The following is a 15,131-nucleotide window of genomic DNA, read 5'->3' on the forward strand; positions in this document are numbered from 1 at the left end:
TACCTTAGATTAATTTTCTTTATCCTACCTATATCACTCGCATTAACATCTAGCTGTGTTGTCTTTTTGAAGTTCTGCGACATGAGAAGCGTCGCTTGTTCTGCAGTATGAAGCAGCTTAGTCAGGCTCGGTCTTTGGTTATCTACAGGAAGCTCTTCCCAGACTGTAATTTTGTCTTTTTGTAAAAAATTGTTCACAGTGTTAACCAAAACCTGTAAATAAAAAAGTATTTTTAAGTGGAGGAGACATACGTATTTGTAAAATAAGAAATAAACCCACAACTTTAAGGCTTGATTCACTCACGTTAATGGTTGTATTAAGAAGTTCTTCATTATCAGAAGTAGAGTAACGCATGGTATCCAACGATGAATAGGATAGTGCTTCAACATATGAAATCACATCTACAGGTAAAAGCGGTCCCAAAGTATTTTTATTAATTTCTTGCAGCATCTCCAAGGGTGTTTTTAAATGATTAATCTGAAAAATACAAGAACTCGCATCTTTATGAAAGTAAAGACACATTTCTGCAAGTGAAAGTATCTCCAATGCAAATGATTGATTTCTGTGAATTAACATACGGGCTTTTAAGGTGTGTGTGTGCATAAAATGAGGCACTATTTAAATCAGCAGGTTGACCTATAAAATAATGGTGTTAAGCATGTCTGGTATAACGCCAACAATCAACTATGATTAAAAAACCAGTGTCATGTGCTATCATTACACATTGGTGGTTTTTTGGGTTTGTTTGCTGTTTTTTTTTTCCTCACAACCGCAGCTCAGTTTTATTTATCCTAGTGCTCCAAAATGAGCTGGTAAATGTTCTGCAAAAATAATTAAATATCAGTCATATGGTTACTCCGTTGACTCTAGTTAAATTTTAGCTGAAGAGGTGGGAACAGATGGGCAGTATTTGTATATTTTGTGGTTGTTTTTTTACAAATGTAGATTATAAAGCATGTAGTTTAGTGGAACTGTACTGCCTGTTTCACCTTCACTGCTTCATCTTATGAACTGCTAAATACACTTAAAAGCCACTTAGTTTAAAAAAGTAATAAGCTAAAAATGGTGAGATGAAGATCAAGCTTACATGTTTTGGTCTCATGGCTGAATAGGAAAAGAATTCTTACTTCACGATACTGATATCTAATGAGATTTTATCCATCAACCTCCCCTTGACAACTGATTCTGTAAGATCCATAGTCTCTGCTGCTGAACAGTTTTTATGCAGCTTGCTTCATCTTTGCAGCTGAATAGAACTAGAACACAGGCTAAAAACTAGGCTAAAATCTAAACCACTGTTATTTACATAAAATTGAAGTATTTTGAATTATTACTTTGATTTAAGTTTAGTATGACTTTATATTACCAAAAATTCTCACTCTAAGATCCTGCTGTGGCCTTTATCATGTTTTTGCATGTAAATGTGGTAAGCATGTATTATATTTAAAATAATGTATTACATTGCAGGTTAACATAGAAAGCATGTTAATACAATGTATATCTTACACTAGGTTAATAAAAACCTTTAAACTAATATATTTCTGAGTCTCATAAATTTGGCAAACTGCTTAATATAAAATGCAAACATATACAATTTGTTTTAATTTATTTATGCTTATGTTTCATTTATCCTTTTAAATTAGACAGTACTATCGCTGTAGACTAATGAATGGTGAATTCATTAATATTTTTTCAATTTGCTTCAGGAATCTCTGCTTCTGGTGAAAAAAAATCTGGAGTCCGGAGTCTTTGAGTCTATAAATTGCTTTGAGAAGTAAATACACTAGCGTACTAGGATGTTATTGCTCCATTTTCTATTTTGTCACTTGTTGACATTACTTTTGTAAGCTATCTTGCTGCCTTTCACTCTGAACAAGCAAATAATTGCACATCAGTAAATGCAGCAGTGTGTAACTTCAGAAATTACAGGAACAGCTGAGTGATTACCACACTTCTGAATTTTTCATGCATCATGACTCCCTTTGCTGGAAACAGAACACACTGATTCCCAGCAAGTTATTATCATGATTTGAACATACAACCCAGTTCAAATAATTTGAAATTATTAAAAAGACTTCTGTAAACATGCTTAAGTTCAATTGTATGCTCGAAGCATTCGTTAAAAGCTCCTTAAGAACCATTATAATCGAAATAACAGTTTCAAACAGAAACAATTAAAGGATTTGGAAATTAATCTATAAACCAATGCTACTTACTCCAGCTAAAGTTCTATTAATATGTTCAGTTATACAGTCTTTGTATAACTCACACTTGGCCTTCGGATTTTCTGTAGAAATAAAAAAGAAACTAATTATATATTGCAGTTTAATCAATATTCAATATATACTCATTGTAAGAGCTCTTGTCAAAGGAATTCCCAAACCACCAGCATTCTGAATTTATGCACATAAGACACATGACTCCATTCTCAAACTTCCAACTACTAAGACTTTGTTTTGGCCAAAGTTACAGCACTGGATTGGACTCTGAGCTTTTGTTTTACTCAGGTAGTGACTTTGGCCCCTTTCCTTGGGACGTTTACAGGTGAGGTTAAGAGACAGCTCAAATTTACAGAGAGGAGTACACATCTGACAACTATGAGGCAGTAACCATTATTTTGAATGGATTTCATCACACTGATTTGCAAAATACATGTACAAAATGATTATATTCTCAGGAAATGTAGATGCCACTGCCTTGCCTCTCTTTCATGTCTTGCTGATTAATCTAACCAAAGATAAAGAGGCACTGGTGAGTTTCTCAGAAGATGTAGCTCTATAATAACACATAAACCTTTATAATATCATGTACCTTGGCAGGAAGTGCCATCATTTGGCTTAAACTGCAATTTTCCTGTGGATGGTTGATAACCTTCCTTACAGGAGCAGTTAAACCCTCCATCCACGTTTTCACATTTTGCATGATCTCCACAGGCAACAGCTCCTTCATTGCTGCACTCATCTAAATCTGCAAATATCATGAGAAATTGAATTTTTTATTAAGTATTTACAGACTAACACCTTGCTGCTTTGTTGATAATGGCCCTGCACACCGCAAGCAGTTCCATAGTAAAATTCCATGGAATAACAAAAAGCAAAACCTAAAAAGGCAAAGTTAATGGCAAAGCACCTGCCAATTATAATACTTGGGGATTAGAAGGTTAAATCTTAATTGATCATACTTTTATACCACCACTTTTATTACTACATAATACTGCATTGTTCATGTTTTAAAACCATGAGTGTAAATATTAATTCTATCGTAACAAAATGCTTGGCATGATGCAAATCATCTGAAACCTATTTTCCAGAGATTAGACTAAATAGATTTTCTCAGCCTTATGATTCAGTTAGACAAGAGAAAGAAAACTGCAGCTGTTTCTTTTAAGTCACGGCTTTAAAAAGATGCTGCAAAAGATCACTCTATCCATCTCGTTATAAGATTTAAGCTCTGTGCCCTTTAAGGTGCTTGGCATGCCTTTTTTAAAATCCAGATTTAAATTGCCTTTGCCTAAAATGGCTTTTGTGCTTCTAAATAATTTGCCATTAGGCAGACAGGTTCAGTAACTGGGTGGGGCATGGTCTAATAGTAAAACTGTTGGATTCCGGTAAGGGAATCCATGAATCGATCAATTTAGTAGAGCTGGGTACTAACTCCCTGGCTGAAGTAGAGATTATTTTGCATTATTTGGTTGGCTGAGGATAAAGATCAAATAACTCAACAGAGAAAGTAAACTGGGAACAAAACCAAATAATTCTGAAGAATGAAGTAATGGACTGTGAAGTGCTGCGCTGGAAAGGAGAAAAAAGTGAACAGCTTTGGGACAGGTATAGCTGATGAAAAGAGTTGAAAAATGAAGTATTGATACATGAGTAGATTTAAAGGAACAGTCTGAGAACTGAACTGAAGGAAAGTAAAGGTGGAGCAGGGAAGGGATGAACCAGAGAGGATGGCAAACCTAAGTTAAGAACTGGCACGACACTGAATTTGGGAAAGAAATTAAGATATTGGTGAAAGGAGAACTGATTAACTGGTTAGTGGAGGAGAACTACACCTGAGCTGATAGGAGACCTTTGTGCAGCCAGATGGGTGTTAAGAACAGGCGGACAGAAAGCAGCTGTAGGGGGCTGGAAATGACTATTGGTATATGGAAACTACTTTTGCACTTTTATTTTGATATGAGATTGTTAGTGAGTTTCAAAAAAGAGCGGAACAAAAATGAGCAATAATATACATGAAATAAGGTTGCTAAAAAAATGGAAATTGTGGAAAATTGGAAAAATGTACTGCATACTGTGGATACATCTGGGGAATACAGAAAGATGTCTGAAGGATACCTAGGAGCCATCTGCCTATTTGGACAGCATTTTTGGTAACTTCATAGAACCTTCTTTACTAATGGCAAGAAAGCCTCCATAAATAATTAGCTGAATGGGTTTTTCTGTTGAGTTGGTTTTTTTTTTTTTTTGTTTTTTTTTTTTTTTTGTTGGCTTTTTTTCTTTAATACAGGGAAACTGTAAAATGCATTTAAACTTTTAATGGAGTATCCCAACAGTTTCTGCATTCACATGATCGTTGCTGTTCTGTGCATAATTCCCCAGTTTATAATCCTAGAGGTCTCCCTGGGTTTCAAGAAGATGATTGAGGTCCCATCTCACCTTCTTCCCCCTATTTTCCTCGCTGAGCAGTGGATCTAATTTGCACCTGAAATGCTGTGTTTTAAGCCTGAGGTTCAGAAGCTGCCATTGAAAAGCCATTCAGAGTGGGCACAGTGCAGATGGGAAGGAGAGATGGGGCTGGAGGTGCGTTGCCCACCCCTCATGCCCCCAGCACAACCACCTCTGCTCTTCAGGGAGAACCGCCAAGGAGGTTGTATGTTTGAATGGGCTGGTACAAACACTGAAGTTTGAAGCAGAAGGTTAAATTATAATTATCTGCGTTAGCACAATAGTTTGTTCCCATATTTAATGCCCCAAACTGCAAATGTTTCTCTTTAATGAACCGATTTTTGCATTATCTGTATTTGTGTCGCTTCTGTGACCTCAGTATTCATAGTCATGGAGCTAACCACGTTATACTTCAATGAATCTGGCGAAAGTGAAGAAAAGGGGGGGAAAAAGCAAGATATAGTGCTACTCATAATTAAATGCTGTCATTTAAAGACATAAGGCTAAAGTTCTTACTCTTGCCATTTAAATAACCTCTCACATCAGGACATTATAAAGCTTATTTTGAAACAAGTGGGTGCCTGCCAGTGCCCTGTTGTGTGACTCTGTGGAAGACAGAAAAACTTTGAATGAACTGAAGTGGCAAGAGTGAAAACCGTGATAATAACAGTTTGTATATGAGGAACACCCATCAACCTTATACCAAAGATTTCTTTGGCCTTGTCAGCTACATGGAGAAGGACACGTACATCTTAACAAGATACTTGACATATAATGCAGTGCTAACACACCAGCAAATGACAACAAGCTTTGCTAAAACTTATAATGACTTACAAATAAGTATTTGAATACTTTCCAGACGACCATTGCTAAGTATCAGGTTTCCATGTGATTTACTGATGCAAGTATTTCAAAATTATGATATTTTGCTTTTCATGAACCTTTAGTTAGGTATATCAATTACTTGTCATTATTGGGCAGTCACACAAATTACGCTTCCCTTTGTAATTATGTCAGATATTAAGTGTAATGGAGATTTTAATGAGAACTCAGGATTATCAAAAACAACAGCAGAAACTCCAGCACCAAGGCACATCTCTGGCAAAAGGATGGCTATTTAAAGTCTGATAGAGACACCCTGTCGAGTATATGCAAATAGACTTTCTGCAGTTGAGTTGTCCATATGGAATGAATCCATATCACACTTATCTAATTTACTGTTTCCTGGAGAAAAAAAATCTCCTAGATGACAAAATTAAAAGGCAATATGCCTGATCTTGCAAGCTACTAATCAGTTTCGTATCCCTTTTAAATCAATGAGATTGTCAGGGGTAGCCAACAATTTGTGACAGTTACAAGAATACTGCTTTTAAGTTTCTGCTTTGAAATACTGTGTGCAGTAGCTGTAGGTTTTTGTTTCTTTATATTTTGTAGTTATGCCTTTTTAACCAAATATGCAATTGTTGGACCACACACGGACAACAGCTTGTCAGTGCTTTCAGCAATCCAATTTTACTTTAGCTTTGGGGCGAGGATCTCAAACCGTCCTCCTTGATCTACTATGGGAGCGGGACTGGGCTGCCAAGGCTTGCGAGAGCAATCTTCACAGACAACATTCCTGAGCAAAGGTTGAAGAACAGCAGCTTTTTAAACAGAAAAGCATTTGGCGCAGCTCTGCAAAAAGCCCTAGCTTTTTAGTAAATATTCAAAACAAATCCCGGAGCTGAACTTTGAAGCTTTTATAATAGCTCCGATCAGAAAAATATCACCAATACCACTTAGGCTAGTGTGAAAATAGATTTATAACCTTTTATTTTATTTCTGTGCTTTGTCACTCCTCATTTACTGCAGCAGGCAAGGAAATTCCAATTAAATTAAAAGTACTGAGAACAGTTATTATGTTCATTCTTGCCAATTACTGGATTGTACCTACATCGCTTTGATTCTTCACCAGTCAGTCAAGACAGCTTGATGTCTACATTATACCTTCTGCTTATTAGTAGCTTGCAAGTGATTGAAAAGTCCAGTTGCAAAGGACTAGATGTTCCCTCCCCGTGTTTCCATACTGCGGAAGGCAGCAGCATACACAAAGTAGAAATGAAAAAGCCTACGAATGCCACAGGTAAAAGAGAAGTCAGCAATGTGGCATAATGCTGTATCCCATCCACTGTACAGCTCCTCTGTCACAGAAAAAGGTGTGATGAAGAATGGGTGCCATCCCAGTGCTCACAGAAATACCTGAAGAAAACTAACAGCATGTTCCTGGAAAAGGCAGAGTGGCACGGATGTCACTTTCATTTTACAGATGGCCATTTTCACATTTTTACTCTGTTGACTGGGGTGAAAAAAAAATAGGTTTATATTTCACCTTTTTATCTGCAGCCAAACATTCAATAAAATGTGAAGTCTAAGGTAAAAGCATGGCTTTTACACAGTAAATAGATTTTAATAACTCATATTCAGGACAGCAGAAAAATATAATCTTCAGAAATATCACATCTCTGCATTCCTCTTTTTCTTCTTCATTTCCTTTCTCCTTCTCTTTCTCTCTCTCCCCCTTCCTACCCTCCAGTTCCTCCTCATGCTGCATGTTTCATTGTCACCTCTTCACCAAATCTGCCTGATAACACAGGTGAAATAATGCTGAACTTCAACTTAAAACTCAACATTCTCGTTGGATTAAGGGTGAACTGATGGTTCCCGAAGCCATTGTCCCAAGTTTTCTTTTGATCCAAAGAAAGATCTACTTCAAGAGTTATAATCACTTTGTATTCAGAAGTTTAGTATAGTGTCCGAAGAGGGGAGGTACACGCATGCACATGCACATGGACTTCACACACACATGCGGTGCTGTACCATACTCGCACCATTGGGAACTCCAGACAGATTTGATGGCATAAACAAATAGGTTGCTTACTGCCATACTCTCCAAAATGCAATCACTATCATTATTATTAAAGGTACTGCCATATAAACTATACACCTACTTTAAAAAGAAAACTTAAGACTTTGCAGAATTTGAAAATATTTGGGGGCCCTATAAACTTGGGTAGGATGGATACTTGGTAGCTCTGTCCTCCGGTTTGTCCTGGGTAACTTGCACTGAATTAACGATAACTTTGGTGTTTGCTTCAGCTGTGTGTGGTATGCCCTGAATACAGTACTGTCAGCTGCTCGTGTGCAACTTGTATCTACTACTTGTAGCAGCAGATCCATTGGGTACAAAATATCCTATTATGGTTTCCCTAACAGATAAAGTAGAAAATTAATTGTGGATCAAAAGGTTGTCTTTAGGACTCTCTGCTTGGTAAAGTAATTGGTACACTTGTTTAATGAGAAAAGGTGCCCACAGGTAAATTTTTATTTCAGTGTGAGTTTTGGAAGCTCTCAGCTCCTCCCATATGGATTTGAAAAATGAAGGAAAGTGGTAAACTAACCCCCAATAGAGGATAAAAAAAGATCAGTTTGCCCAGTAAAGAAAAGAGGGCAAAAGGAAAAAAGAAAAAGAAATTAGCAAGCTAAGTGATGCAAGAACAGTCAGAGGAATAACTTTGAAGACAAAACTTCTGAAGCTGAGGAAATGTCATAATGTGAAAATCAAAGCCTGGACCAGAAACCGTGAGAATATTTACAGCTCAATGTGCTAACAGTCTCAATCCCAGCTAATTTAAGAACGATTCATAGCAGCTGGATAAAGCAGATCTCTTTTAGATGGATGTGAGCAATGGGCAAGAAATGTTGATTAGATCACTTTCTGGCTTAATATGCAGCCATTCTGTTGATATTAAGAGCAGTAAGAGGAGAGGTTGTCAGCACTCACAAGCTCACAGGAGACATATCTGGAATGAGACACAGTCAGCATAAAGGTGTAAAGGGCAATAGATTTATTTCTCATTTTCCCATTCCCTGAGGACCGTTGCAACATACAGAGAAAATTACCAGGAGTTTGAAAAAAGAGGAACAGTTACAGTTCTTCCATTCAAGCGAAATCCTAAAGGATTGCATAGCTGTTCAGAAATAACATTTTTCCCTGTAACTTTTCCTCCACTCTAATCTTAAACATGTTCCATCCAGCTGCTACAGGAACAGAGGCTGATGGATGGCACAGGAGGTAGGATAACTACTGGTCTTCCTCATTGCTTTTGATCAGACTTGAAAAATTACCCAAAATATCCCAACCAAAGCCCCCAAACAAAAGGTATTTGGAGCATAGTAGGTCAAATGTATAGGGGATTTTGTTGTGCCAGAACGATGTGAATGCAGAATACTTTGTCAATCTCCTTTGTTTTAAGAATATGACCGCCTTGCTCACAGATCAGTGAAGCAATGTCATGAATAGGTGGATTGGGGATTTCTGCGTTATCTTAACTATATATTCATTGTCTAAAACTGTGACACATGGAATAAAAATACTGCAAGCAGAGTCAAGACTGAAGTGCTACCGAAAGCAATGGCAGCAGCTGTGTTATCAGTGAGAAGTGTGGGCCTGAACTGGAATATTAAGTCTGTACCAGTCCAAATTGTGGGAATTTTATATCCGTACTCCAGACTTTAAATCTGTAAGCTTTTGGCTAGGCTTTCTGTAATTAACAGAAGCAATAAGAGAAGAGTGACAATGTAAAGCTAGTTGGCAGACATTAATAACTTACCCACGCAGGAGGTTCCATCATTAGGTACAAAAGTTTGTTGACCATTGCTGGATTTGAAGCCAGGCATACACATGCAGAAATAACTTCCCACCGTGTTTGTGCAATTGGCATGCTCTCCACAAGGCTGAGTAGCATTTTCACATTCATTATCGTCTGTCAAAACATAAATTACAGAGAAATATATTTGCATTTGCCGATTGAAGAAAACAGTAAAGTAAAAGCTTAGTTTGGCCTCTGCTATTTTATTTATATGTTTTGAATGCTGAGCTGGCACTCTTGGTGTTTGTCTATATAGTTTTCCCATTGCCAAGGATGTAATCAGGTGTTCAGCATCACTCTCCTGCCCTCATCCTGTGTGAGTCAACAAATGAGAAAACCAGCAGGATACTGAAGTGAATAGTTTAATTGGATATTCACTTGGAATAAAGGATTGAGACAAGTGCATGTTCTGCTATGGTTGTATTTGATAACATTTTTGCTACCCTCCAAAAAAAAAAAAAAAAAAAAAAAATGCAGGCTGAGAGTCACCCTGAGGATGCATCTGGGAATTTTAGGATCAGAAAACAGAGCTCAAAAAGGATGTGAAGAAGTCAGCCACTTCATTTCCTAACACTAAAGCAGGATCAATATAGCTCAACCGACAGGGTTTTTTTCCTGTCCTGCTTTTGAAGACCTTCTGTGGTATTTCTTAGCAGTCCCAGATAACAAACTTATGGTTTGTTCTACTGACTGACTGAGTCTCCAAGTATATTGTTTTTTCTTAGTTATCCCAAAGATCTTACCAAACAGATGAGCAAGACACATGGCTTGTTCTTTACCTCTTAGCAATTGCTGTGCAAGTTACCATTTTTGTACCTGCACATTCACATGATCAGTTTTACAGAGCTAATCCCATGCCTCCAATGATACATGAAAAAAGAACTATTCGCAAGTTTTAAAACTACTTCACCTCTGCAGAGCCTCTGTGTGTGCTATCGTTGTGAGCATGGGGATCCGGCTAGCTTGATCAAAGGTCAAATGAAATCATAAACTCATGCTTTGAACTGTACAGATGATCATCTGCAATGACTCAATAAAACTGTTTGCAGAATCTTCCGAGGTCCCTGTTGTCTATTAAATAATTTTCAGACCAAAACTTTCAAAAACTTCCTTATCCAGACATTCTGCTTATCAAATGGAGAATGACACTCACAATACTGATAATTCCAACTTTGAAAATAGTCCATTTCTCCCAAAGCACCCCAAAAGTCTGAAATAAACAAATCAGTGAAACTCTCCCAAAGAAGACAACACTCTGAGTGGCGTTCTCTATTTTCTATATCGTGAGAAAGGAAAAGAATTAACATCTTCCAGAGTCTACTGGGATTTTCTTCCTGTTCTCAGGCAAAAGGTACTCATAACATGACGAATGACAGGAAAGAATTCTAACTGGGAGAGAAATAACAATTTATTGCAGAAGATGAATGATTAAGGTGTGAGACAGGGAGAAGAAATATGATTTCAGAAAAGACGCACAAGGATGAGTTTTAGAAAGGTGCTTCTGCTTCCTGAATGGTCAGTGTTCTCATAAGGTGTTTACAGAAATAGGTTACGGATAAGTAAAGTGTCATGTAAGCTAGGGCAGTGGCAAGATTAAAGTACACCAAGAGCTGTACTGTTGTAGGAATCCATTTCTGCAATATAACTTAGTCACAACCCCCAGCGCAACCCTGGATCAGGACATTTTTCAGATTTGAAGTCTGACGTGATTTTGAATCTTAGTTGACTCAGAGATGCAAATACCAAATCAGAACTGCATCTTTGCTCAGGGGAATTGAGGTCAACAGTAGCAAATGGATTACACTCATTATAACTAAAATTGAATGTAATTTAATGAGGTATCTAAGTACAAAAGCACTTTTCCAACACACATCAACAATATTTATTCTACAGCTTTGGTATTCATGAGAATACAGCAGAGAAGGTGTATGATTTGGATCTGAAAGAATGCTAAAGTAAAACCAAATTAGTTTAAGTGGCATTTTGATGGGAAGGAAAAAAAGTGGTGTTGATCCAAGTTCAAAAGCAAGGCATGAGAATATGAAAAATCCTGTTTGGCATGTGGCATCGCAGAGACCAGGCCCCAGACACTTTACAAATCTTGGTAACAAGGTCCACTTTTTCAAATATCATTTGTGTGTGTCTGTCTGGCAATTTAGCAATCCCAGTTTGCTCTGGGACCCCGGCATCTCATGACACACACACACAAAAAAAAAAAATATCAAACCCCCAAAAGTGGACTACCCTATTAAATGCCAACTAAGCTTGGTCTTGGGAAGGTATTATAGATCCTAGAAAACAAATATGTGCTGACTTCGGAAAGCTCATGGATAATAGTCATGGAAGGTGAGCAGCAGAAGGACACTGATGACTGCAGGACTTCATTCGAAGTAGAGCAATAACAGAGCTAAGGAGAGAAAAGCTACAGGCTACATGCAAGAACATTTCTTTTAGATTTGTTTTCTAGGATTTCAACTATAGTCTTTCAAATCCAGAAATATTACCTTTTTCAGGTGATCCAAAGGGTTTATAAGCAATATTAAAATGACTTATGCAGTGGTCATCAAAAATTCTTTACAATTACGCCTAATTAACTTTACTGGATTATTGGTGTTTTTTCTCAGTACTTAGTATGTCTCCAAGAGTTTTAATGGGGACTATGTTGCCTTAACAGCCTTGCCTATCGAGAGTGCCTTTTGGATAATTTCAGAAACGTTTAGAACATTAAAGAAGAATAGCAGTAATTTACACTGCAAACACAGGATTGAATATTTTGAAGAGTTAAATTCATAGGGAGCTTTCTTTTCACTGTTCCCTTGGTCTAATGTAATATTGAGCAGACCATGCTGGGGGATAATTTACTGGACCACGTCCTGCTTCCATTGAAATTAATGGAATAAAAGTCACTGACGTAAGCAGGCCCAGGGTGGTGCTCGCTGTGGAAAACTATTAGGTTAATGGGAAAGGCAAGTGAGGAAGACGTTTTCTAGAAAAAAAAAGAAGAGTTTCATATACAGTCTATGTAGATGTGTTTAATCTGCCTAATTTCAAACAAAATATTTACAAGATCAACAATGATGGCAAAAATGACTTTGAGTTCTTTGTATAAACATCTTGATTTTTTTCTTAAAACAGCAGTTCAATATGAAGCACAGGGACTTAAAGTAATTTTCTAAATTTTATGTGATTTTATAATATTACTACATTTGTGATTTTAAGGATATCAGGACAAAACAACAGTATTTATAGATAGAAAAATATTTTGAGGTTTTTGGGGGTTTCTTTAAGAAAATTTTCTGTCTATACAGAGAGGAGACTTTAAATGACAGCAAGCATATAAACCACCTGCTTTGTTGCTACCTAATTTAATTACGGCATGTGCATTCACTGCTGGCACAGATCTCCATTGAACATGCAGGCAGTATTTCAGGAATGCACATTCCTTTAAAGATTTTTTTTCTTTTTTTCCCAGTCACCTGTGAAAAAATTGGAGACTTTCAGAGACAAGATTGGCCAAATGACAAGGTTAATTATTGTGGATAAGTAGTAATGCTGTATTCAAGTCAGTTTGATACACAAGATATTTCCTCAGTAGCTGAACTGCCTTGGGAAACAACGGTGGAGGCAGGGTGTTAGGGTGTTGGTGGGCTTTTTTTGGGGGGGAGTGGTGTTTATTTGGGATTTTTACATGGCAGTTGCATGATATTTGGACTGCTTTATAATCTTATCATTAAAAATCACAGTATAAGGAAGGTTATAGCTTCCTAGGAAATTTGTGTTAGATAACCCGAAGATGGGTGGGTACAGTAATGTGTATGTATGTGTACCTGAATATTGGGAGGATGCTTACGTGACACGGGTGCAAAATAAAACCACTTCACCATTTTACCTTAAAAATGCAGCTCCTATGTATTTTACTGTACATTAATGTAATTATGGTTAGACGGAATCAGCTACTAGCTGCATGTAATTGTATCTCTACTAGTCTCTTGAAAATGTATAAGAATCTTCAGAAGAAAAAAAAATCTGAAAAGCTGATATACCTGTTTAAACTCAATTTTGAACTGAGGATGGTAATTCTGTGTTGAAACTGCTTGTGTTCATTAATAAGAGAATACCATTGCTTTAGGATTGAATAGCCTCACTAACAAGTTTGGGCATTGATGGAAATCTTCCCCTGTCAGAGGGCTATAGATTGCATCCAGTGTTTGAACAATATCTCTTTTACATCACGTAATATTATTCATTAATTAAATGTATAGGAATTTTGTTTAGCATTGATAAAATACATTTTTATAAAGAGCATTCATTTCATTTAGAAAACTTCAAACAGGAATACAAAATTGAACAATAATTTGGGGGGGTTTAGGGCCATGATGCAGTTGGAACCTGGAGGAATCTGATAAGATTTAAAAAAAAAAGGATAGAGGAAATTTCTTCTATTATATTCCATATCCTTTCTAAAGTGCAAATTTTACCCTGTCATATATCCTGTTTTAATACTGGGTGGTTATCAAATTATAACCTATGATAGGAAAACAGTAGGGCAACTGCAGCTGCAAAATGACATAATTTGTTATTATTGTGACAAGCATGAGAAAACAAAGCTTTGAATTATAAATTTTAGATATAAGATTTTTGTAATGCTTTTTATATATTTTACAAGAAAAATCCACTGTCGTAAGACTTTCCCTCATGACATTTATCAGAACAGCTTTGAGGGATTTCTGTTGCACTGGGCATATCTCCATGATAGACTTTTTGATGATATGGTGACATACAATATGAAAAATTAGTTTTGGGGTGAAACGTGTCATATTGATTCACAATCACACAGAAGCTTCTTTTCTTCTTTTTGTAAATTTTGAAGTAAACTGCTTCTCCCTTCACTTTGAGTAACAAACAAACAAGGTTAAAATCACCCAAGTTAAACAGAATGTTTTGTGCATTTGCAGTCCTCACCAATCCATGCAAAATGGGAGTGTTGTAGAAGTAAACCTTTGTATTATATAGTATATTCTGGGCTCTCTGGCATTGAATTACGTTTATATCAGTCAGGCTGATGGTCTTTATTAATTGGTAAGTAAACTGACCGGAAAACTAACCATGTTGAACTTTGAGTTTGGTCACTGGTGATGGCCACCTGTGGTGAGCTGGCCCATGGCTGCAGGAGTTTACCGCCTGGAAGCCCACCACATGGAAAGCCTGCCCTGGAGCTGCATGGCCCTTGACTTCCATGCTCCTGGCTCTTCTGCTAAAAAGCTGGAATTCCCAAAGTCTTGGATCAAAATCTGCCAGTTAGACCTACACCTCCCAAGGCTTTCTGCTGGAGCCTTGCTACAGGCAGAGCACTCAAGGCTCTTGCTCCTCTGCTTCTTTGGCAGGGGCTGCAGTCCTGGCTCCCACACCGGGTAATCCATGCTGGGGCCAGGGTGCTTTGTGGGACAATGAGCCAGGCTGGCCAGAGAGCCAAGGGGCTTCTCAGAGCAGCAGCAACCTGGCTGTTGGAGGTGAACTCTTTTGACACCTTGACATTCCAGAGAAGGATTTTAATAAATTAAGAACTCCTGACCAGAGCCTGAGTTGATAACTGTTCCCAAAAGCCATGCCTGAAAAGGCATAGGCACGATGGTGGGATTTTCATAAGTGTAACAAATACTTGATGTTACTAAGGTCCATGACCAGCTCATACTGAGGCCATCACTGGATACTACAATACATTCACATTGTAGTCCGTGCTCTCCACAGATGACACAAAAAGCAGCAATTAAAACAT

At 37.4% G+C, this 15,131-nt stretch overlaps 1 protein-coding gene across 2 annotated transcripts in view; it reads right to left on the bottom strand.

Annotated features, from left to right (window-relative positions):
* ADGRL4 (adhesion G protein-coupled receptor L4) overlaps positions 1 to 15,131 on the bottom strand; it is a 76,784-nt gene that overhangs the window by 27,473 nt on the left and 34,180 nt on the right. Inside the window, exons 4-8 of one of the 2 annotated variants that reach the window (XM_080406895.1) lie at positions 9,317 to 9,469; positions 2,812 to 2,967; positions 2,217 to 2,287; positions 304 to 477; positions 29 to 212 (exon numbers count right to left, since the gene is read on the bottom strand). In XM_080406895.1, the coding sequence (XP_080263021.1) occupies positions 29 to 212; positions 304 to 477; positions 2,217 to 2,287; positions 2,812 to 2,967; positions 9,317 to 9,469 (738 nt within the window). The remainder of the gene's footprint in view (positions 1 to 28; positions 213 to 303; positions 478 to 2,216; positions 2,288 to 2,811; positions 2,968 to 9,316; positions 9,470 to 15,131) is intronic. The other variant, XM_080406896.1, reaches the window with a different exon arrangement.

This window comes from Falco punctatus (genome assembly GCF_963210335.1).
Source record: "Falco punctatus genome assembly, chromosome: 11".
NCBI lineage: Eukaryota > Metazoa > Chordata > Aves > Falconiformes > Falconidae > Falco > Falco punctatus.